This window comes from Hypomesus transpacificus, chromosome 7, assembly GCF_021917145.1.
Source record: "Hypomesus transpacificus isolate Combined female chromosome 7, fHypTra1, whole genome shotgun sequence".
In the NCBI taxonomy this organism is placed as follows: domain Eukaryota; kingdom Metazoa; phylum Chordata; class Actinopteri; order Osmeriformes; family Osmeridae; genus Hypomesus; species Hypomesus transpacificus.
The window spans coordinates 80,246-104,340 of NC_061066.1; the positions used below are offsets into that span (position 1 = coordinate 80,246).

Consider the following 24,095-nt stretch of genomic DNA (forward strand, 5'->3'; position numbering starts at 1 on the left):
TCCCTTTCTCTCACATTGCTGGGTAGCCTTCCATTCTCCATCTTTTAGGACACTCCTCCCTCTAGGGGTGAGTCTACTCACTCTCATCGAAAGTCGTAAGAGAGGATTTGTTCTTTTATTTTGAAATCTGGAAGGATTCGGAAGTCATGTTTCCCGAAGAACACTGTGCTTGCGTTTCTTCAACCTTGTCATATAGTATTTATTATAATATTGCCACCACGTGGCGTTTAAGTGAAACTTGCGACGTAGTGACCGAGTTCCCACGACCTCTAGGTAATCATTCCATGCACAACATCTAATAAGCAATATGGTATGAGTTCACTTAACCATGAAACTATGGTTTAGGTAACAACCTTTAAATAAACAGGCACTAAACACTGTTCATTTATCTTTGGCAGTACAAGTAGTAGGGGTGGGAATCTTTACAGAAAGGGTTTGTAGCGCCATGAAAGTTTGCACAGACAAGGAATTTACTTTGGCAGGAAGGTGCATTCATTCAACATATAAAAGTAAATATTAAATAGGTGGTGCAAGTTTAAACAAGTCAAAGTATACTATATAAAAGATTCAAAGTCAGGTATGTAAAATAAACATATATATATGACTTAACTGATCTCAGTTAAATGATCAATTGGTTTAAGCGAGATTTGATCCAAGGGTACTATATTTGTCTGTAGACTTAATGGTACACATACTTACCCACTGAGCCAGAGGGTTTCTGCAAAGTTTATTCTGCAAAGTTTATAGCTTATACAAGACAGCGTAATTGCCCCCATTTTGATTCAATATATGCTTACATATTTTATTTCTTTTTCAAAAAATTGTGAATCGCTAGAAGACTGAAATGCAATTCATATGTGAATCGATTTTTTCCCCACCCCTAACAAGTAGGCCATTGCTATGTTTCCTATTTCAATGAAATGTAATAGAATGCAACTCTTACTCAAATGCAGACGTGTTTCCTTTGATTTAATAATGCACTCCATTACCTTCTCAAAGATGTATTTCCTTCCTTCTACTCACACATTACAGAAAGTGCAGCAACACCCTTGGTACAATAGTAATCAGCAGCAATTGAATCAAAACAGATCCCATCTTAAAACATCTTGAGCCAGTGGACTGATGGCTTACTCTACTATTACAGTAAATGATGATTCAATAAGACCACAGGAACAAAACCTTTAGTCTACATATGTACAGCTGAGTGTTGACATAATTTGTCCCCATGTTCTGTATGTCAAAACCCTTCAATCAGAAAATGTGGTGCACAACCCTAGGGCATCAATGGCTGTCTCCCTCTGTTGGTGGACCCAATGATGGAGAATTCTAGAACCCACTCGGACACCATCACTCGTGAGCCTTGTCCATGCTGTTCGTCCACACGGGTTTCCGTTTCTCGAAGAAGGCGCGTATGCCCTCCTGCCCGTCTATCAGAGACAGGTTATCCACCATGACCCTGGAGGCGGTGGCATAGGCAGCCTCTCGACCCTGGGCCATCTGTCTGTTCCAGCAACACAAGCAAGATCATGTACAACCATAGTGTATGGAGCATTTTTGTGTCATGTTGTGTGAAAAAAACATTTCTAAAGGTTTAGCAAATATGTTGACAAAAAGGTTTTTAAATAAAAGTTTAGAAAGGTTTAAAAAATATTTTGGAAAAAAATACAAATACTTTGTTACTGTACTTCAGTAGATTTTTCTGGTATCAGTACTTTTTAAACAAAAACGTTCTGACAAGTTTTTACCAAAAGACTAAAACAGGTAGTAGTAATGACTACTTTTTCAGAGCCACTTCATTACTTTAACATAAGTAAAAAAGTGTAGTCAGTCCTTTTTTAAACATGAGTATCTGTACTTCTACTTGAGTGAAGGATGTGTGTACTTTTGCCATCTCTATTGTTAGCAAGGTTTGATAAGATTTAGGAGAGAACATTGGAAGACTGAAAGGCATACATCAACACACCTATAGAAAGTAGCCTTGCCAAGCGCTACGACAGGACGGCTGGTCTGACACACAAGTCTGGCCATTTCCATTGTCACCTCCTCCAGACGCTCCTCGGGAACCACCTTACTGACCAGCCCATGCAGCAAAGCATCCTGGGCCGAGATTGGACTTCCTGTGAACAGCATCTCCATTGCGACCTGAAGCAAACACAAATGTACAGTGTCTTTAGAGACCAATGAGAAATTAATTTCCTTGATTCCAAAGGAAATGAAAGTGTAACATTGTTGTGAGTCTTAGCATGTGTATGTGTACTCTTAAATTTACCTTCTGGGGTACAGCCCTCCCTATGGCCACAGCTGGTGTAGAGCAGAACAGACCCACGTTGACTCCTGGAGTAGCAAAGGTGGACTTCTCTGTTACCACGGCAATGTCACAACTTGCAACAAGTTGGCAACCTGCTGCCGTGGCAACCCCATTTACCATCGCAATAACAGGCACAGGGATCTCCTGAATTAAAGTCATAACCTGAAACCACAAAGAGAGACGGTGTGTTTGTAGCTTTTGCAGTCTTGTGACACACACACACAGACACTACACCTCACCTCTGAGCAGGTCTGGAACACGTTGTTGTGGTACTCTCTTCCCTGTGCTGACGTCAATTCCTTCAGGTCATGTCCAGAAGAAAACACAGGGCCCTTTGCTGCAAGAGGAACATCAGAATAGAGACCCACAACACTCACTTCCAATAAAGGCCCGTCCAGTAAGCAGAACCAGCTGAGAGAGAAAGTTGTTCTGCACCGTTCATACTACCCTGCTGCTCCTAATGGAACGGCTTTATATGCGGTCATACCAGAAATGATGATGACCCTGAGGTCTTCGCTGTCGATGTCAGCTAGAATGTCCTCTCGCAGGGAGTCCAACATTGCAAGGGATAAAGCATTCCGCTTCCTGGGATTGTTCAGCGTAATATTCCTAAAGAAAAAAGACTCTTAAGTGAAATTCGACAGATCCCATCATTAGTGGATCATAGAACGGCCAGTATCCAAAACTATGATTCCCCATAATGCAATGCAATGGTTAGTTTACATACGACTCGAGCAGGCAAACTCACGAGTAAATCATCAACAAACTGGCAAACTAGCTACCAACATGGCATGACTAAACTTTCGGTCAGCGCAATTCAATCTTCCTCCTAACCTTATTCCATTTTTTTGGAGCCTGACAGTAAGCGGATCCATTTGGGTTTGTGTGCTTAGGGGACGTGCCCCGGTCAGAAGTGTCGACCTGCAGAGCTGGACGACATCAGCAGCTCGGTATAACAAGTTTCTAGCCATGTTTAGACGGACGGTCCACTGTCATGCAAGAAATTGTATTGGACAGTATTGACTTCCTAACTGCGGCTTTCACAATAAAGGTTTTCCACAGGACAGTGTTCACACATAGTTAATTCTGCCCTTTAAAGAGACCATATTTCTTTCAGACCGATAATTGCAGGAGGCGTGCAATGTACTGACTTTACCTAAAGTAAGGGTATCTCGTGCAAAATGTATGGCATGGAATTACGTGAGTGGTATTCTGTTTATACTAACCTCCCTTGAGAGATAACTTTGTTAATTCAGCTGCTTGTATTATGATTTTTAATTTATAAACTGGGGCAGAGGGAAGCCTCAATATACCTGCATAAAACAACGCAAAGCCTATGTATGGGGTGGAGTTCTGTACGCTCATGTCGCCTGGAGTAAACGTACGTGCCACATTACGCACAAGGAGTTCGCCAAGTAGGTTGTGCTCACGCTGCTTGTAGCCTACTGGGATTTTTTTTCTTCAGATTTTTAGTCCATAACGTTTTTTGTCAACAATTTAATTTTGACGGTATTTCTGTCATTTTTGGTGTGGGAAATGTGATGAACAAACATTTTGTGTAGGCCTACGTGTGCCTAATTCGGTTGAATACGCTACAGGTAAGTTATTTTATTAAGACATTTATTGTTTTAAAACAGTAACTTTATTACAAAGTTACATTAAAGTCTTAAGATAGTCTGTAAATCATTGGACAAATTGCCCTTATTTAAAGGCCACTCTTCAACAAGGAAGGATTGTCTAACAGAGCTTGTTTAGTACCAGACCTGATCCAGAATAACTCGTCGATCAGCTTAGGAGCTGTCGTGATGCTGTGCCATTGACTACCCGCAGCGACATCTCGCAAAGCCTTGTCATTAGAGTGTAGTGTTGTGACAGTGATAGATTAGTACAGGTGTAGCTTACTCGGAGAACAAGTAGACTTTACTGGTAGGTGCTGCTCAGTTTTGGAGAGATGAGGTATGTAACTTGGTACCATATGACTTTGGTGAATTTGTTGGCATTGACATTAGGCATATTGGTTGATTGAAAGGGTATGTTATAGAGCTGTCATTTTGCTTAGTGTCCTAGTGTTCTATTGTATCACCTCCTTTAAATTTAGACAAATTGAAGTTATTTACTTATTATTTGCTTTTCATTCAGATCTAGGACAGATTGTGAATGTAGTCTCGTGAAATAGGGTGATTTTTATTTGAGCTTTATTCCTCTCTTCCCTGACCTTGTTGACAGACACAGTAGTAGATGAGTAGATGATTCTTCAGAGTGAGACTGGAAACATTTCTGGACCTTTGGGGAAAGCCAGAACCTCCATGAGATGCCCACAAGTGGCACCAAGTCTCAGCCAGTAACCATGGACTTCCACCTTAAGGCCAATCCTCATCTCCAAATCGAGGTCAACGGTGGTCATGATGGTGGCCGGAGGAAGTCTCAGAGCCGGCCCAGAAGTGTGAGTATAAGAGATCATGTTAGTAGAGAATGTACTCTATGTAATTACTGTAGTGTAACTTTGCACCTTGTTTTTTTTTCCCTTGAATTGTGCTCTCAAGTTGTGTGTGGTTGACAGCTGTTAGTTAAACCCTAACCCATGTAAGACCTGACAATGAAGCGTTCACTTTCCTTGTGTATCAAGTTTAGAACTGAATCTTTTTGCACTGTATTTCTGTCGCTATACACAAGCCTTGACAGGTACACTAGGTTCTGTTTATACAACAAACTAATGTCTTCCTGCTTCATCTGTGACACTGGTCTAAGTACTGAATCCAGTCGCATGCCTCAGGGGTGACATTCTCATAGTCTTAAGAGTCAACCCGGTTAAGCTGCAGTTTTCTACCTGAAAGTAATCACTCATTGCACAGAAATCTCCAAGTCAGTTTGGTTTCAGTAGGGTGTTTTTGCAACAGTGAGTATGTGGGTGGGTCTGTGTGTGAGTATGTGGGTGGGTGGGTGGGTTGATTTTTGTGTGTGCTGATAGATATTGAGAAAAACAGGTTTTTTATGTCACTACGTCACTACTCAAAGTGGTAAAGCATCCAGCTACCAAGGCAACCCTGTTCACAATGGCAGTCCTGGGATCTATATAAAGCTATCATCCGACTATCTGGGGCCTCGTTGTGCATGCTGTGAGGGTAAATGCCTATTTCCTGAACCCATCAGGTCTGAATTTAAACTGACTGCTGCAACATTTTGGGCCTTTTGATTCTGCGTATTATCTTGACTGAAACAGACCCCAGGGTGCAGTGGAAAAATCAATAGTCACCCAGCAGCTAAGGCAGTGCTGTTACTGGATACCCCATTGTGTTGTGTTCAGGGGCTGTGCTCTGTTAAGTGGACCAGGTAGAGATGTAGGTTGAAAGGGGGTGGGACAAGGGGTGGGACAGGGGGTTTGGTCGGGAGGGGGGGGGGGGTGCTCAGTCCCCTCCCTATGGGCGGGGGTCTTTGAGCCAAGTGGAAGAGGGGAGAGAGCTGTGAAACCAGGGTTGAGGGAACAAGAAGCCCTGTGTTCTCACTGACGTGCGTGGCTCTAACACACATACACAGACACACAGACACACCTGTGAAAGACAGCAGCCAGGAGGGGGAATTTATAATGAAGAGAGAGGCCAGGACTACACGAAGCAGGGTCTTCTGGTGTATGTGGCATGGTATGAGAATGTGTTTGTCATTGCAGTAGATATTACATAGACAGCAGTCGTTGGCAAAAAGACTTTGTCATTCACTGATAGTTGTTGACCTGTACTGTATCCCCCCCCCCCCCCCCCCCCCCCCCCCCCCCCCCACACACACACACACACAGGAGGACCAGGCACTAAAGTTCTTGAGCCAGGAGGAGCAGGAGTGCATCCTATTCTTTGAGGAGACCATTGAATCACTGGAGGAGGAGTTTGAGGAGGGGGAAGCGCACAAGAGGCTAGAGGAGGCAGGTAGCCCCATGGACAGGTGTGATGGACCCCCCACTTTAGCATCCACCCCCAGGTCCCACCCCAGCAGCTTGCCCCCCTTCAGCCGCGACACCATGCATTCCAACCCCAAAGACCAGGACATTATAGACCTGGTCCGGCCAGAACCAGGGCCAGCCCAGGCCAAAGAGAAGATGTTCAACCCAGCTATGCCAGGTACACTAGTCTACCTCAATCTATAGATAATCCTCAGAAAAGGTATTGAACCACCCATTCTGGAATTTAGAGAACACATTTCTTTATGTTAACTTATCCATCTTTCTGCCTTCCAGATTTCCAGAGCATGGCTGTGAATCCTCAGAGCCATATTGAGATGAAACCACGACGTGAGCCAATAGACAACTTCCCTGCAGAGTACAACCCTCCCCTGCCCAGCGGCAGCCAATTAGGGTCTGCAGATAACTATGGCCACTCCCAGTACCACCCTGTGGGCTCCATCCCCACCCCTGTCCTTATTGCTCAGAAGATCGCAGAGAATCAAGGAGGCGGAGCCACTAATATTGACCCCTCCCTTCTCCGTCGTAGAAGTCTGGACTCCGAGAGAATGCCCACCTCTCTCGACCACCATGTCAAACATGGTCCGCCCACATCCGCCAAGCCCAGCCGCTTTCCTGGCAACATTAGTATGATAATGGGCAGCAAAGAGCACCATGGCCAATCACTGACCAGCGTGAACCTCCATGAGAGGAGGGCCCAGATGCTGGCTAACCTATCAGGGACAGCGCACCCTTTGGAGACGGAGCAGCACCATTTGACGTCCCAGCCGACTGCCCGCAATGTTCCCACTCGCAGTGTCTCTTTCAGGGACCCCACCCCAGATAAGTCCAGGATGGAGGCCCTGTCCAAGCTGGGCCTGACCCGAAACAGAGCTATGTCTGGGGACGGCAGCACTGAGGCCAGAACCAAAGTCCCTGTCCTCACCTCCACCCCTTCGCCTTCCCCAGCACCTGCAAACCCCTCGCCTCCTGCAACAGTCAGCTCTGAGCCAGTCCACCATGAGCCCAAGTCTGCTTCCCCTCCATCTGAAATCATCTCGCTGGACTTTAACAGCTATGGCGGGAAAAGCATTGTGGTCCACCCTTCTACAGCCCCTAGGAGTGATGTTATTGTGTCCAACAGCCATGATACTAAGATCCAGCCTGCGGTGCTGGCCACACCTAGTGACTTCAACAGCTATGGTGGGAAGAGCAAGGTCATGACCCCTGGGCCTGAGGTCAGGAGTGACCTCCCAGATATCCTGAGTTCCCACAAAGCTGTGCTGGCCCCAGCCTCAGCCCCAACCCCAGCCTCAGCCCCAACCCCAGCCTCAGCCCCAGCCCTAGCCCCAGCCAAGCCAGAAGCCCTGCCTTATGAGCTCAACAGCTACGGTGGCAAGAGTAGAACCATGACCCCATCCTCTGCAGCACACTCCACCCCAGATGTGTCCACACACTGTCCAGTGAAGACCTCCAGAGCTCCAGCCCCTTCCCCGGCCCCCAGGCCTACCCGCAGCCAAGCTCCCCCTAGCCCTCAGAGAAAGCTGTCACTTCCCGCCTCTCCAGAGCCCCGGAGGAGGTCCATCTCCAAGCCCCCCTCGTTCCGTTCCCAAGGGATCACCGTGCAGTTCTCTGGACAAGGAGCGACGGATGAGTCACGCAGGGAAGCCCTCCGGAAACTAGGACTGCTGAAGGAAACGTTCTAACTCTAGACCGTCACCTCCATGTTCCCCTTCTTGGAGTCCCACTGTTTGATGGACTGGAGTTTTCGAAAAGTTTCTATCTTGTGACACGTGGCATGAGACCTACTTTATCCATAGAGTGAATGAAACAGGATCTTGTATGTACTGTAACCTGAACAGCTGCCTTTCAGTTCCTGGCCATTGGGAATGCTGACAAACAAGTTTAACAGTCTCACATGGTGCGGTTGCAGACACATGCACACACACACACACACACACACAGATCAAACACACAAGCTTACACAAATCACTCCATTCACCCTGTCTTGGCTGTCATACAGGTCTTTATTGTTCTGGAACATTTACTTTTCCTCTTATTCATAACACACTGAATACCTCTAAGATCATTTGAACCAAACTGACTTGATGGTGGAGCATACAAGTTCATCAAGCAATGGAGGGACCACCTAAATGTGTTGGCACATTTGGCAAGAACATATTATCACCTGGATGTCTAGGAATGCTTACAGTACTCTTATTCTCCAAAGAAAGCATGATATGATGAGGTTTGCTCTATATGAAAGTGACATAATGTTGTACAGTTAACGTTGGTAATGTCTTAGCCCTTGTCTTAGCCCTAATAACTGATAGCCATGTTTTCATTGGTTTGTTTACTGACTTGGGCAGTTTGCCGCTATGCAACATTTAAGAACACGAGCAATAATGGACTTTCAAGCACTTTCCTAGTGTTTGAAGGTTTCCTATAACATCAGGACAGTATATGATAACTATATCTGTGGTGAATAGATCCAAGTAATTTACTCACACATATCGCTCTGGATAAGAGCGTCTGCTAAATGACTACATGTAAAATGACTAAATGTAATATCATACTTGCAACGTGCTGTAATTGAGAGTTTCAAAGACAGGTAATCAGTAATAAGAATGATGATTTTATCATGTTGCAATTATGCTTTTGGTATACCTAATACATCTCATATGAGGTAATCCTATTGTGCTGGGTTATATATAGGGAATAATGAAATATTTGACATTGTTACGGAAATGTATTAGATGAACTCAAATGCCATTTGAGTGACATTGTGTCACTAAGAAGACACTAGACTTGAGTTTTGTTGAGCAGTGAAGGACATGACTGTGGTAGCTCCCCAGTTGGCTGAGGGGTATTTTTCTTCCCTCTTGCCTCCCACACCAAACCAGACCATGAAATGTGGGCTGAATTTTACTACTTAGTTGTTGGGAAAGAAAAATAATATTCTTTAGCCATAGAATCCATAAATACTTAGATAATAATACTTGCTTGTTGTTTTGCTGCTTTGTTGTTGATGATGTTCCCCTGTGTGTGTGTGTGTGTGTGTGTGTGTGCGTGTGTGTGTGTGTGTGTGCGTGTGTGTGTGTGTGTGTGTGTTAGAGCCTGTGTGTTTGTCTGTGTGCATGTGTAGGTGTGAAAGAGAAAGAAAGATAGACGTATGGTTTTGTTGATGTATATGGGAGTGAAAGCTGTCCATTTCCATGCTGTCTGTATTTCTCATAAGACTCCGGTTTTTGTAGTTAATCTACAGTCATTTTGAAGTATCCTGAGTAACTAAGAGTTACAAGGACGTTTATTGTTTTCAAGACTCCGGTTTTGTAGTGTAATCTACAATTACTATCGAAGGATCCGATGCAGCACATTGTGCTACATACATTGTTTTTGCACACACACAAAAACACACAAAAACACACACACACACACAGGGGATGTGCAAGAGACAGTTTGCAGGCTCTGAATATTCAAGGTGCGTATGCTACGAGTCCAAATGAACAGTTCTATATTGTCTTTTGAGTGCTTTATCATCCAATGTTGCTGCTATCATGGTAGACCCAACATCTTTCCTTTCTATACTTCTTTCTTAACTCTGAAATGTCAGTTGTTTTGTTCAGTATGATATGCACACATGCACACTTAATGCACATTTGTAACTAAATAAAGAGACTAATATACATGAACTCAGTCAAATGAGATATTTGAGTTACTCGTCACAGGTCTTTTAATATGGAATGTAATGCACCATTAGATGGCTTATAATGATTGACCATGTGGAGAATGATTCACCATGGCTTTCACCTCCAGTGGATCAGCTAGTATATAGGTGGATGAGATTAGAGAAAGAACACAGGACGCAAACAAGCTTCCTTTGAGTACAATATCTCATCTTAGACTGGTATCTGTAGTTGTAGGCTATATTTGGTAGTTTCAACCTCAATCCATTCTGCTGAGACAGCTGTGGGTGTAACACTTCTTGGACGTTTTATAGTGGGAGAGCTTTCTGGCTGCATAGCATTTCACCCAGATTCTTCAGAGAACCTCTCTCCCAAAGAGTGTGAAGTAATGTGTGTGTTTCAGCAAAAAGAGAGAGCTTCTGGAATCTATACTCTGGGAGTGTGAATGAAGGCAACTGACGCTGGAGTTTTCAGGGTGTGTATATTCGTGCTTATATGTGTATGTGTAAGAGGTTGTTCTGCAGACAGGAAGTGAGGAAATGAGCATGTTTGGGGCCACATAATTAGAAACAGACAGACACACCCACTCAAGAGTGCCCTCTCACACAGAGTCCCATCTCCCTGTCAAACAAACACACAATAGAATTCCTATTAGGCCGTAGGTCAGGCAAATCCTCAACACAGTAAAAGGAAGCAAGGCAAAATGTACTCATTAACAAACATTTTATTAATAACACTAGGCAGAATGGCGTACAAAGCTGGTGCAGAATGGCCCATGCAGTAGAATACAGATTACCTACAGACAGTAAAAATCAAACAAGATATAGGAAGTGAGTTTCACACTCCAGAGGCAGCTTATAGTATCTTATCTATTTGTCCAAAAGCTTTACCACAATACAGCACAGAAACCCAAATCAACACAAAGTCTAATATCATCAAAAATAACTCCATGGGAAACTAAAATGGAACACCTAGAATGCTAAATGCTGGAAAAATAAAGACTATATACTCATTATATATTCTTATTTCTGATGATGAAACGCTGGTCAGTCATCGCTGGTCTCTTGCTAAGACCCCCTGTCTGGGTCATCACCACGGCAACATAATGCAACAAGTTATTCCAACAGGGATAGCGTTAAACAGGGGGAAACACAGTAGTCCTCAGGAACACACACACTGTCCTCCCTCTGTACAGCTCCTGGCTCCTCCCTAGACTGCCTGTTACAGCGTCTCATCAGTAGCTTGGTGACTCCATCCCCCCTCCCCTCCCCTCTCCCTTATTTCTCTCAGTCTTGTGACATACAGTGTGTGATGTAGGTAGACAGAGGGGAGAAAAAAAACACTGAATAACAGATGTTTCCAGTAAGTGAAGCACAGTCAATCTCAAAATCCCCCTCCCCACCCACCCACCCAGCATTTCATGTTCTCCCTCTCTCTCACACACACACACATTCAGCATATTCTCTCCGCTTCTCTGGCGCATGTGTGAGAGCCCTATCCATGTCTTTGAGGGAAGCCTGTGGCCCTGTCTGGATGCCTGACTGGCTGTCTATCTGGGATCATGTCTGTCCATCCGGCCAGTCAGCTGGTCATTCGTTTCAAGGTCTTTTTCCCCCACTGTTTGAGCTTCTCCTTCAGACAGGTGGTTGGTTTGTGTGCTGGTGACGTGCCCGGTGGCAGACAGAAAGGAAGGGGTGGCCTGGGCCCCCTAGACTGGGCGAAAGGGGTGAACCCTGCCCACCCATCCTCCCTCCCTCTTCCTCCTGCAGCAGCAGGGTTGGGTGTCAGGCGCTTGCGTCAGTGGGGGCGGCTGGCGGCCTTGCTCCCTGGTCAAGCAAGACCGGTCCTCCACACGTCTCTCTCTCTCTCTTTCTCTCGTTTGCGCTCGCTCTCTCACTCGCTTGTTTGCTCCCTTGGCCAGACTCCATCAGCGTCTCCTGGAGGAGAGAGCGGAGAGCGGCAGGTTACTGTAGCAGCTGCCTTCCACAGCAGCCTCCTCTACGCCTCCAGCTCTCCATCACCTCCTAGACAACAACACAACTTGTTCACCATTTGTTTTAATTCACTGTCCTTTCTTAAACCTTCAGTCACTTGTTCATACCTCCAGCCCTCCCACCTCTCTGCCCCAGACTTAAAAACCATGCGTTGCTATTGAACAGAATATCGTAATGAACAGATTAGCCCCCACCGTGAACGAAAGGACTGTTACATACAGATTTCTCAAACCACAGTTGTGCCTGACTGCTTGGTATTATGCATACATTCCTGGGAGGCTAATGTGAGAGTTTAAATATCCACTCTGCTTTTGTCACACTAATTATTTCATCAAAGGACACACAAAAAACAAGCCTCTGTCGTTGTGTTTTCTTTTTTCTAAAGCAATCTTTATTTTAAACTTTTTCCTCATTTTTACACAATAATAAATAAGAGAATAAATGCGTGAGAAACACAGCATTTGGAATAAAACACAAATGGCAGAGTTCAGGAGGGACATCTGCTTCAAACAACTTAACTAAACAACCTAAGGTCCTCATATCATCTGGTGGGAGCAGTTCTCTGAGGCACGGCCGGCTTATGCTCTCTTGCTCCTGGATCTCATATCTCTCTGCTCTCTTGCTCCTGGATCTCATATCTCTCTGCTCTCTTGCTCCTGGATCTCATATCTCGCTGCTCTCTTGCTCCTGGATCTCATATCTCTCTGCTCTCTTGCTCCTGCTGTCTGTCTTGCCTTTCTTGTCTCTCTCATTTCTCAAGCCTTCTGTTCAGGTGTAGAGATCCCCACAAGGCAGAGTCAGTTAGGTGACCGGCACATGACATGAGATCCACTCTAATGTCCACTGTCTAATGTAAACCCCCAGCTGTTAACACTGTATGTTGTGTGTGTTCTCTAGCTAGTCTCTGTGTGTGTGTGTGTGTTCTCCAGTTAGGATGGAGTCTCACCTTCCTCCAGTCTTGAAGATGAGGTCGGCGTTAGGAGCACCTTTAGGGTGCTGGTAGCGTGGCCGACGCTCGCGGTTGGTGTTGGCCGGAGCCGGACGCTGGGCCAGGGACTGCATCATCTCTGCACACACACACCCAGGGTTAACACAACCACACAAAAGCCCCTCATGTCCTCATTCCGTGTGTGTGTGTCCGTGGTGTGTGTGTCTGTGGTGTGTGTCCCCGTGGTGTGTGTCTGTGGTGTGTGTGTGTCCGTGGTGTGTGTGTGTCCGTGGTGTGTGTCCTACCCTGGTAGTCCTCCTGTTCCTGCCTCTCGTTGATGTCCAGGGTGAGCTTCTTCATGCGCATGCGCTCCTCCTGCTCAGCCTGCTGCTGGTTGAAGTGATTGGCCGCCAGGTGAGAGGACAGCGGCACGTTCAAGATCTTATACTGCAGGAGGGGGAGAGAGGGAGGAACGTTCAAGATCTTATACTGCAGGAGGGGGAGAGAGGGAGGAACGTTCAAGATCTTATACAGCAGGAGGGGGAGAGAGGGAGGAACGTTCAAGATCTTATACTGCAGGAGGGGGAGAGAGGGAGGAACGTTCAAGATCTTATACAGCAGGAGGGGGAGAGAGGGAGGAACGTTCAAGATCTTATACAGCAGGAGGGGGAGAGAGGGAGGAACATTCAAGATCTTATACTGCAGGAGGGGGAGAGAGGGAGGAACATTCAGAGTCAACAGCTGGGAGTCGAAGCCATACTCCCAGTCTACATAAATGTAGAGGGCCAAACACTATTTCGCAAAAACCATTCCATTCATTTAATGATTCCATTCTAGGCTTTGAAGTGTGTTTTTCTGAGAAGCCCTCTGGAGAAAGCATAAAGGGCACTCCCATCGGAATGTGTGTGTGTGTGTGAGAGAGAGTGAGAGAGAGAGTGAGAGATGGGTGGGTTAATTTGAGCTGGGATCCAGGTACATCACGTAACAGACATGTTCCTGAACTTAGACAGGAGCCCCTTCTCCAGGGCCCACCCCAGGATTCACTCAGCCAACGGCTTCCAGCTGTGCGTAGAACTAAAACGTCATCCCTCCTTCATAACAACTCTAAATATCAACAATGACGGGATGTGTCCCAGTCCCTGACGGAGTCTGTCTCTGAGTAAATAACAGTAATGCTGTTTGCATAGAGGTCGTAATTCAGAAATGTTCTGTCTAAAAGTCTTGTGTGTAGAGTGTAGAATACTTTTCCAAAACTCTCTGGATAAAAACTGGACACACCCTACAGTACATGAGCTGGTCTCTGCCCCCAAACCACACATTCCACCCTTGGAGGGTGCCTAAATACACACACGGCTGCAACACATGAGTCAATATTATCGCAGAGGCTGTCTAACACTGCCCAATCTGTGGAGAGAGCTAACTGACCCACTATGGAAGAAAATAGGGCATATACGTGTGTGTGTGTGTACCTGCTGCTTGTTGCCCTTGCGCGTGAGCATGACAAACTGCATGGTGTCGGAGCCGTCGGCGTCGCCCTCCCCAGTGCATGCTGGTTCGGGCCCCTTCTTCAGCTGGCTCTTCAGCTGCAGGGGGATGGCTACGTCCAGCTGGTGCACCTTGACCGCCTCGCCGCTGCGCTGCTAAACAATGGACACACACAGTGAGACCTCCTGAGGGGGGGGGGGGGGGGGGGGGGGGGGTGTCGGCCTGGGCAGAAGCCAGGGGAGGGAGGAGCAGGAGTGGGTTACCTGAAGGTTCTCCAGCATCATCTTATCCAGAGCCTGGATGAAGTCCTCGTCCTCAGCACAGGCCACGTGCTTCAGCCCTCCCCCACGCAGGGTCACCTCCTGCCATGGGTCAGCACCGGGCGGTTAGGAACACAGCACACACACAAACACACCCACGCTACGGACAGATAAACCCCGCATCTTACATTGCTCTCGTCGTCAGTTTCGTTCTCCTTGTTGGAGTCGGTCAGGTAGTCAGTGTTCTCCTCCTCCTCTTCCTCCCTCTCTTCCTCCTCGTTCTCCGACCCTTCCTGGAACACACAGGGGATTGGTGTGTTGTGGTTCATGTCTTTACCACACAGACGTGTTAGCTGAAGCAGGCAGGCAGCACTGGAGGCTGTGCCTGGATCAGCTGAAGCAGGCCAGCAGGCAGCACTGGAGGCTGTGCCTGGAGGGGAGCGATGGTCTCACCTCCTCCTCTGGCTCGTTCATCTCGCTCTCGTTGCCTGACTGTTCCTCGGTCTCCGCCCCTCCCTCCTCATCATCATCGTCGTCCTCCTCATCCAGAGCCTCTCCTTCTCCCAAGGCACTGGAGCACCGGCCGTCCTTCTCCATGGCCAGACCTGCGGCGGGCGGGGACACACATACAGTTACACACACATACAGTTAGTACAACTGCAAATACCAGCAAACGTTAAGAGTTGCAGGCACTTTCTTCTTAAGAACAAGCTAAGCCTTTTGCATAATAGCTACTGATTGTTATGAGAAGGCTGTCTGGTGAGCAATATCCCCACAGACTGAGCTGGCTTTGCTGCTCCCAGGTTCTGAATAGTATGATTACAAGCAAGCCAGGAATATAATGACAGATTATATCCTAGACCAAAAAAAACTTTTATGTTCTTCAAGCTTAAGATACAGGGGCCTAATTGAGCTTAACTGGGACAGGTGGGGTGGTTTGTACACAGAACCTAGAGAGCAAGTCTCTCTGGCCTTCCAGCTGGTCTGACAGTGCTGGGGTAGGACGAGGGAAAGGGGACGAGGCCCTGGCTGGAAACAGCAGGCCTCGGTTCAGCAGAGGACTGAGGAATGCCTTATCCAGGTGATTGGATGAAAGGTAGGAAACAATGGGCCAGTGTTCAGCCAGGGCCCACCGTCACCCTCATCAATCACTCTCCCCTCTTCTTCATCCGATACACACACACACACACACACACAGATCCGACACGCACACACAAGGTAGGGCTATCAGGAGCAGTCCCGCATGTTTCCGATCAACACCTTGAAACCCAGAACAATGCTTTGTGTCTGTGCATTTACAAGGGCCTGTATATTTACACAGTGACTCAACACATTACACCTGCCACAGGAATGCCTGTCTGTATCTCCTGGTTCTCCTCTTCTGCCTCTTTCTCTTCCCTAGCGCAGGCAGATCCCCTCTTCTCTTCCTCTGCTTTCTCTCCGCTCTGTCTCCCTGTCCTCATCCGCCTCTCCAGCGCTTTGATTTCCAATTCTACTGCAGCAAACTCACTAGCGTTAGTCGAGGGGAATCAGTGTACATGCTGAGATAGCGTATGCTGGCAATGTTTCACATAGTGTAGATTGTGGTGCAGGCTGAAACCCGATTGCTTAAGCCACACTACACCGCTGCCAAAAATGACAGAAGTATTTTAGGCATGCGGGTTTTAGTACCAGTTTATGGCTGTGAGCTGGTTTGGCTACTCTATGTGTGTGTGTGTGTGTGTGTGTGTGTGGGGAGAGTGAAGAAACTCGTCTGACAGAGAGACAAAGGGCAAAAAAGGTGAATCCTCCCACGCAAGGAGGAATGCCGTTCATCAGGGCCAACAGAGAGCAGGAGTGGGCCAACCAGAGGAGCTGCTCCACCCTCTCTGTATGTGGGGGGGGGGGGTGTCTGTGTGTGTGTGCACGCATCGTACCTAGTTTGACCAGGACCTCCCTCTCCAGCTCAGCCACCTGTTTGATGGCCTCTTCCAGGGAGCAGCTGAGCCTCATCTTGGGCCGGAGCATCTCCAGGGTGTCACTGATCATGTAGTCAATGTCTATGGGGAAGGGATGGTCGGCACTCCACAACTCCACACTCTTCTTCCACCAGATGTACCGCTGGAGAGCACACACACACACACACACCTTAACAAGCTGTTCACATTATCACTCTGGGAAGTAGAGTGCCAGAGAACCTGACAGAGCTAAGCTGATAAGAGCAAGTTATTTGAGCAGCCATACCTGAAAGTAGATCAGGAAGCAGTCCAGCTTCCTCTTGCTGGAGCCTCGGTCAAAGTACTGCCCGCAGGTGTCCAGCAGGGTGCACACCATGCGGATGCGGAACAGGTGCTCGGGGGGGTCCAGGGGGCTGGGGATGCCGTCGGGGTTCACCCCGAACGAGATGAAGGAGAACAGGGTGCGGAAGATGACGGCAGACTCCACCATGCGGTAGTTGTAGAGCTCCCCCAGGAACTTGGCACTGCTGATCCTGCGCTGGTTGAACTTGGGCTGGTTCACCTGCAAGGTGGAGAGAGGGATGTGCGGAGGTGAGGGGGAGCTGTCCTCTAAAGTACCCCATTTATCTACCTCGATGTTATGCTGGCCCACCATCCTGGTTCCACAGCAGTCTTTCCTAATCCTGGGCTTGTTTTCCCCAGTGTCCTTCCTACCTCCATGCCCAGGGATAGCTCCTTATTCTGGGCTTGTTTTCCCCAGTGTCCTGCCTACCTCCATGCCCAGGGATAGCTCCTTATTCTGGGCTTGTTTTCCCCAGTGTCCTGCCTACCTCCATGCCCAGGGATAGCTCCTTATTCTGGGCTTGTTTTCCCCAGTGTCCTGCCTACCTCCATGCCCAGGCGGATGTCCTCCAGAACACCATCCACCACATGGATGCCCACATCCTCCTGGTAGGCCACCAGGCCGGCCAGCAGGTTAGCCACACAGTGGATGCTGTTGTACTTGACGTTCCAGATGTTGACCATGCAGCAGATCAGGTAGCTTTTGCTCTCGGGGTCCTGCCAGGGCAGCTTCCTCATCTGCCTCAACACCTGGAGGGGGGAGGAGGAGGAACACATCCAGGGTGTAACCAAGAGGAACCACAGATCATGTGACTGATCACGTGGACAAGCTTTTAAAGCCAACCTGCTACAGACACTCCTCACCGGGAGTGGATTGACACATTTTTAAAAGGCTTTCCGAGCAGGCCAGGATGCAGGGTGATCGGGTCACGTGATGCGTGTCTAACCTTCTCCGTGGTGACCTTGGACAGGTCCTTGTAGAGCAGCTTGCGGATGTACTCCTGCAGGGGGGGTCTCTTCTTGCGCACGGTCTTCTCCATGGGCGGCGGGTTGCAGTAGTAGTAGGCGTTCTCCACCATGGTCACGTAGCGGGCGTCCAGGTGCTGAGCCTGCTTCTTACGCATCATTTGTTCCTGAAACACGCACATGACATATGACACTTGGTGAGTCCCAACTCACGATAAAGATTGAACCAAATATGGCGACACACTATCTGTGGAATTTAATTGATAAATCAGGTGAGAAAAACATGGGTGGGTTGAGTTTATTTTAGGCCTAGTAATATTCGATCTGTGAGCGGTGGCTGTGGATGATAACTCTTCACCTTTTGTCTGAGCCTTAAAACCTAGATTCAAGACAAATGGTGACGTCTCGCTTCTCCCAGTTAGCCACTTAGCCATGAATAGCTCCTGAGTCAGTGGCTCTGAAGACCTGAATAGCCTAGTCCCAAAGCCGTTTAGGACCATTAATTCCAGATTAATAGCCAGATTAGACCAGGATTGGCCTCCGGAAGTTCTAAAACCAGAAATCTCTGCAGGATTCTGGGCACAGGGAGTTCTGGGGGAGTTGCGCATATGCTTGTAGGGGTGTATGGATGTGTTTTAGTGTGTGCGTGCCTGTGTGTGTGTGTGTGTGTGTGTACCAGGAGGACGCTGGTGCGTAGGTGGGAGTCGGGGGATCTGAACAGGAAGCGTCCGCAGGTCTCCAGCAGGGTGCAGGCCATCTCGATGTGGTGGTGGGAGAAGTCAGACAGCAGCATCTGCAGGGACGCTCAGACGGGTCAAACACACACTGACGTGATGTCAGGGCAGCAGCCCACACCTCCACGCCTGGCCGTCATACACCACTTACCTTCAGACAATGAAGCGTGTCTGTTTTGGTAAACATCTTGAACTTGGCCAGCTCTCCAATGAACCTAACGGTTTTATTTTTTGTCTCAATATTGATCTGGTCTTTCTTCCGAATCTATGGGGGCACAAGAGGAAAGTATTTTGAAGGATAAGCACAGACCTGGTATCAAATGAATCGGTTTAGAAGTGACAGAGAGCGTTAGCATTGCTAGGTGCAATAACAAAAGGAACCTACATGGAACCTGAAGTCCCCTTTAAGCATGGAGCACAGGTCCTCAGCCACGTCTGACATGCAGGGGTGGAGGGTGGCCACCAGGCGGGAGTAGAAGGGCAGAAGATCCAACCTGCAACAGAACAGGCACAGTGAGAGCCACTGACAAGACTCAACCTTCAAATGAGGGACAGGAGCGCCCTCTGCTGGAGACACACACACAATACAATGATAATCAGCCAGGGGGAGACAGACCTCTGTCTGGGGACTGTGAAGAGAGCTCGGACCAGCTTCCTCCTGTTGGACTTGGTGTTCATGTTCATGCAGAAGTCCATGGCAGCCTGTCACGCACATACAGTCAATGTTGTTAGAAGATTAAAATATGTCAATATGGTGCTACTGGAAGGCCTTACTCCTTCAGTATGGAAGAGTTGTCTTGCCTTGTCTATGAGGTCTCTGTTGACACAGTTAGGGAGTTGCTGGATGAAGGCGTCAACTATAAGCTTCAGGTGGGAGCCGGTGCTGGCTTCCTCATCCTCTTGTTCTGCAAATACAGACATGACAAACCATTAGCTGCGGCATGTGCAAGTCCAAAACCCTGGTGCAGAGCCCAGAAAGAAGCCTGCGAATTCAATATTTAATTGCCATGGTACATAAACATGGAATAAAAAATGATTTAAAATACATCCCGTGTGGATTATTGTATGGCGTTCTCAATGAAACACGCGTCTCCACCTTTCAAACATACCTGAGCGGCCCATTGCCGTCTTTCCCTGACCTTTCCCTGACCCTAACCTGAAGCCTGCAAAAGACAGCATGCGCATCACACACTTCAAGAACAGCCATTCGACTCTCTCTCTCACTCTATCATCTTTATCCTCACACTCTGATAGCTCACTGGGAGCAGTTTGAACCACGCTGGTCCACGTGGCTCCGTCTCTACCTTGATCGTCCAGCAGCTTCTTGGCCAGCTCTTCGTTCTCCGCCTCGTCGGTTCCCTCCAGCTCCAGAGGGTCGTCAGTGATGTCCAGGGCTTCCAGCTCCAGCTCCAGCTCCTCTGTGCTGGCCGCCTCCTTCCCAGCATCTGAGGACAGGACGCCGTGTGGGGGTTAGTCCACGGGCATCGATCGCGGACAGAGCCCGAGGGGGGAAATGAGCGCGTGTGCCTGTTGGACCACGTACCTTTGGCCTCTTCTTTGTCTTTAGCCTGGTTGCTCTTTTCGTTGTCCTTGAACAAGATGGCGGGGACGAAAGCCTTGAGGTCCACCATGTTCTCGTAGAAGTTGCGGGCGTCTTCGTCCTCCCAGATGCCCCCCTCCAGGTCGTACTCCCCAGGCTTCCCAGGGGTGAAGATGTCAATGCCAGGGCCATGCTCTACCATCCAGAGAGGGGGAAAAAAGTGTTACGTGACACTCACTCTTACCCACACACACACACACACACACACACTAAGACACTGACCCAACAGTGCCCACACACACACTAAGACACTGACCCAACAGTGCCTTATAGAAATGTTGTTACTTTGTCTATATGAAAGCCCTTACCCTCCTGTACAGTTTTATCCTGGGGGAGTTCTGGCATGTTCTCATCAAGCAGGTCCGCCAGTGACTGGGTATTTGCCAGAAGCTTCTGGTAGGAGGTAGCAAACTCTTCATATTGCTTGTGTCTGTCCTCACTCAGCTCTCCTTTGGAGTGGAGAATACGTCTGGAGGAGAGACACACAGAGGTCGTCCCAGTCAGTGCGTGGAGAGACACATTCGGAAAAACATCTCATTTTGCTCCCCTCACCTGTTCTGCCGCTCGATGTTCTGGAGCTCCCGGTGGTCCTTCTTCAGGTGCTTGGTAAGCGAGGTGAAGTACTCCCTCAGAAGATTCTGGAAAGGTTGCTGCTTCTCCGTGTTGATGATCTCACTGGGAGGGAAAGCCAGACCAAATTTCTCTGCTGCCAGCTTCATCTTGCGAGGTACCAGGCCAGCGATGTCATCCCCGCAGTGCTTACAAAAGCTGATGACCACTGACACATGTGTGTGCGTCTCCCGGTCTGTTCCGATTATATTCTTCAGCTGCTCGTAGATGAGAGATAGGCCCTCTTTGTCGGTGAAGAGGCCCACAATGGTGAGCTCAGCGATGAACCGGAGGTCTGTGCGCAGCTTGCTCACGTTGGGGGCCTTCTCCTCTTTACGGGCCTCAAAGTGCTTCTTCCAGGCCTGCAGAAGCAGTGGGGCGAACTCTGCATAGCGCTGTGGAAGAGAGAGCACAGGTGCACAGCACAGCCCACATCCGAGATCTTCAACTTGGCCTCCACCACAGAACTCACAGCCTCGCCGATGTACTTGCTGAGGTTGAGTGAGCCAAAGTCGTTGGAGAGAGAGTCCCGCTGTTGCTCGGTGAGGGTGCGCAGCTTCTTGACGAAGGCTGTGTTCTTTTTCAGGCTGGAGTCCAGCCGGCTGAAAAAGGACTCTTCAGGTCGACCCTCGTGAACATTCTGGTTCTTACTGCGCAGCTCCTTCCTGGACTGGTGACTTTTCCAGGCCTCCTGATGCAGCTGGTGGCTCTCCTCTTTCTCCCTGTGCGGGGAAGAAAGTCATAGCATGAAGGTTTATTCACAGGGTTCTGCTATTGTGAGGTGTTGCGTGTATCATAAAAATTAACCACAATTGATCTATGCATGTTTGTGAACATCAGCTAAACTTTCTCTCACACTAGTGAACTCTGTGTAGGATCTCGAGTTAGCAGGAGCTAGTAGTGAACTCTGCGTATGATCTCTTACTTGAGTTGTGCAGCCTCCTCTTCTCGTTGCTTTCGGGCTTCTTCCTCCTGAAGCTTCCTCTCCTCTTCTTCCTGCTGCTGTTTTTCTTCTTCCTCTTTCTTCTTTTGCTCTTCTTCTGCCTTGAGTTTCTCCTCCTCTTTCTTTTTCCGCTCCTTCTCCTCTTTCTTTTTCTTTTCTTCTTCCAACCGCCTCCTCTTCTCTTCAACAGCTTTACTGCTGTCCTTCTTACCACTCATTTTGGTCTCATCTTTTGATTTATCCCGGGAAGAAGGAGGCCGCCTTTCACCTTCTCTCTCTTTTTCTTTCTCCTTATTAGTGAATGAGCAAACTTCTTTCTCATCCATGTTTACCGATCGCTTGCGTTCAGCAGGCATCCTAGACGGGAATAGATTATTAGTTCATATAGCTACATTTCACCTAAAAGGCAACTATGATCACAGTTACTGTGCTATTTGTAGCCAATCTATCATCGGATGACAGTTATCTAGCTCTAACTACTAGCTTAGCTCCAGACTACTCCTTTAGCTAATTTTGTGCAATCTTGTATACACTTGTATAGTTACGGAAAGTCTGGTCGCTGCTAAAAAACGCATTAGCAACTTGTCATGTTCAAATAGCACCAATTATCGAAGCATTATGAACAATGCATATGAATATGTATACAGAAATTAGCCGTTGATGAAAAAAGGTCTCGAGAGATGTTAACCAACATTCCAGAGAAGAAACAAGGAATTAACTTAGCTAGCTATCTATGTCAAATGCGTTGGCGCGTTCACCATTGTAACTTAGCAATGTGGCTAAGGAAGATAGCCAACGTAAGGTTTGTTAGCTTGATAGCTAGACTAACTTTATGTATTTATTAAATATTGATACGTCAATATTTATTCAAAAAAACATACTTGGCTGATTAGCTAAGTAAGCGCCGAGGGATTGTCATCTCACTGCACCCATGATGTAAAAAGTTGGATACTGCAGAGCTGTGTACTGTAGCTTTGCTGCTGTGTGCTAACGACGTCGAGGTAGCTCTATCTAACTAGTACTGTAGCTAACTAACGCTAGGTGGCCAGAGCTAACCCGTCCCTACTGAGCTCGACACTGGTTTCCATACATATAGCTCTGTATCAAATTGCGAATGATGACAGTGAAACTCTGAAATTGTTATTTTCCATTGATTTCAGCTGACTACATCAAATATGAAATTTAGCATTGGGTTGGTAAAAATACAGAAGCTGTTATGCTAGGTATAGGTATGCTAATGCAAAACGCTAGTAGGCCTCTGCATGAAGCATTTGAGGTAAACAAATAACTGAACAGTGCACGAGCTTTTATCACAGTGGCGCTGATACGCCACACATTGACAAAACAGCATATGCAACATATATGTGTATTATACAAGTGTTCAATGAGAAAAATATCAATAGTGTTGTTACCTTCGATTTCTGACAACATAAACATAGGGCTTGAGCGACGGGTAAAATTTCCCCCTGTGATCATTTGGACCAAAGGACCATAACAATTAGGTCTCGAGAATTTTGCCTGATACAAATTTATATAATTATTTTCGGTTCTAGTCTGCTCGTGCTAATTGTACGTTGTTTATTGTTCTAAAATCTGCACTGTGATATACTACTAATGCATTTAAGCAAACTTGAATGTATAAAATTACGGGTCATAGAAATTTGAACAGGCAAAGTTACAATTGACACGAGGGAGTGTGTCTTTGGGATCCAACCTCAGAACTAGCCAGGCAAAAATGGAAGTGTGTGAACTCGCGCTGATAGTTGTTTTTGGCTCTTATTGGTTGTAGCAAACGAATATACCGTATGTTTATATCAATGTCACTGTTTTACTATAAATATATCCATCATTAGATATAATGTCTGTATTGTTAAACTGGGTAGTTGAGAATGATACAAGGTTAAATACCGGACCAAGTTATTTGTAGTTTAATAAAAAGTTTAATAAATACACGGACTATAAATGGGCTATTTAGATTCCAATGTAAGTTCCTGGGGAGATCATGGCGATTCCAGGTTTAGCATCCCCAGTTGCACTATAGTGCATTTGCTTATAAATAAACATTCCCAAAATTAATAGATCTTAAAATTTGCTTATTACTCCCTGCACCCGCGGTAAAATCGCTTATGAACAGGATTATAGGGTTAGTTTTTTTGTTGTTATTTTTATAGACTAAACGTAATGACTTTGAGAATGAAAGATTGTGATAACAAATAGCTAAATCTTAAGGAAACACAGTAAAATGTGTTTTATGTGGATGAGATAATCATCTTAAGATGCTGAAATAGCAAAACACACCCTAAATGTGAAGCTAATTTAGCTTGGCATGATGCTCGCTTTATAAATAATCCTCAATTCTAATGGAAGTCAACACA

At 47.0% G+C, this 24,095-nt stretch overlaps 3 protein-coding genes across 4 annotated transcripts; 1 reads left to right on the forward strand and 2 right to left on the reverse strand.

Annotated features, from left to right (window-relative positions):
* Positions 1-968: 968 nt before the first annotated feature.
* Positions 969-3,325, reverse strand: echdc3 (enoyl CoA hydratase domain containing 3). The gene is made up of 6 exons (XM_047022963.1): positions 3,143-3,325; positions 2,796-2,917; positions 2,548-2,645; positions 2,270-2,470; positions 1,964-2,142; positions 969-1,501 (listed from the first exon to the last, which is right to left on the reverse strand). The coding sequence occupies exons 1-6, from the start codon at positions 3,277-3,279 to the stop codon at positions 1,348-1,350; spliced, it is 891 nt and encodes a 296-aa protein (XP_046878919.1). The 5' UTR covers positions 3,280-3,325; the 3' UTR covers positions 969-1,347.
* A 115-nt stretch (positions 3,326-3,440) lies between these two features.
* On the forward strand, positions 3,441-9,334 carry LOC124469576 (proline and serine-rich protein 2). 2 transcript variants are annotated; one of them, XM_047022962.1, is made up of 4 exons: positions 3,441-3,906; positions 4,535-4,751; positions 6,099-6,417; positions 6,534-9,334. In XM_047022962.1, exons 2-4 carry the CDS (start codon positions 4,620-4,622, stop codon positions 7,940-7,942), a joined length of 1,860 nt encoding a protein of 619 aa, XP_046878918.1. In that variant the 5' UTR covers positions 3,441-3,906; positions 4,535-4,619; the 3' UTR covers positions 7,943-9,334. The 2 variants fall into 2 exon arrangements, with proteins under 2 accessions (XP_046878918.1, XP_046878917.1); XM_047022961.1 differs by lacking the exon at positions 3,441-3,906 and adding an exon at positions 3,979-4,264.
* A 1,294-nt stretch (positions 9,335-10,628) lies between these two features.
* Positions 10,629-23,233, reverse strand: upf2 (UPF2 regulator of nonsense mediated mRNA decay). The gene is given in 23 exon segments (XM_047022568.1): positions 10,629-11,859; positions 12,863-12,983; positions 13,150-13,291; positions 14,314-14,484; positions 14,593-14,691; positions 14,778-14,882; positions 15,043-15,194; positions 16,506-16,689; positions 16,813-17,088; positions 17,415-17,618; positions 17,816-18,001; positions 18,511-18,627; positions 18,720-18,833; positions 18,954-19,062; positions 19,185-19,270; positions 19,370-19,473; positions 19,873-20,013; positions 20,112-20,303; positions 20,477-20,637; positions 20,721-21,174; positions 21,177-21,499; positions 21,703-22,077; positions 23,133-23,233. Coding segments are annotated over 22 exon segments (3,825 nt in total). The 5' UTR covers position 22,077; positions 23,133-23,233; the 3' UTR covers positions 10,629-11,849.
* Positions 23,234-24,095: the final 862 nt, after the last annotated feature.

Excerpts from the sequence above, each read along its gene's own strand:
- LOC124469576 (XM_047022962.1), top strand. The coding sequence starts at position 4,620 with ATGCCCACAAGTGGCACCAAGTCTCAGCCAGTAACCATGGACTTCCAC. Across the intron at positions 4,752-6,098 it reads CTCAGAGCCGGCCCAGAAGT|GAGGACCAGGCACTAAAGTT; the intron begins GTGAGTATAAGA and ends ACACACACACAG. Across the intron at positions 6,418-6,533 it reads GTTCAACCCAGCTATGCCAG|ATTTCCAGAGCATGGCTGTG; the intron begins GTACACTAGTCT and ends TCTGCCTTCCAG.
- echdc3 (XM_047022963.1), bottom strand. The coding sequence starts at position 3,279 with ATGGCTAGAAACTTGTTATACCGAGCTGCTGATGTCGTCCAGCTCTGC. Across the intron at positions 2,646-2,795 it reads CAGGGTCATCATCATTTCTG|CAAAGGGCCCTGTGTTTTCT; the intron begins GTATGACCGCAT and ends TTCCTCTTGCAG. Across the intron at positions 2,471-2,547 it reads TGTTCCAGACCTGCTCAGAG|GTTATGACTTTAATTCAGGA; the intron begins GTGAGGTGTAGT and ends TTGTGGTTTCAG.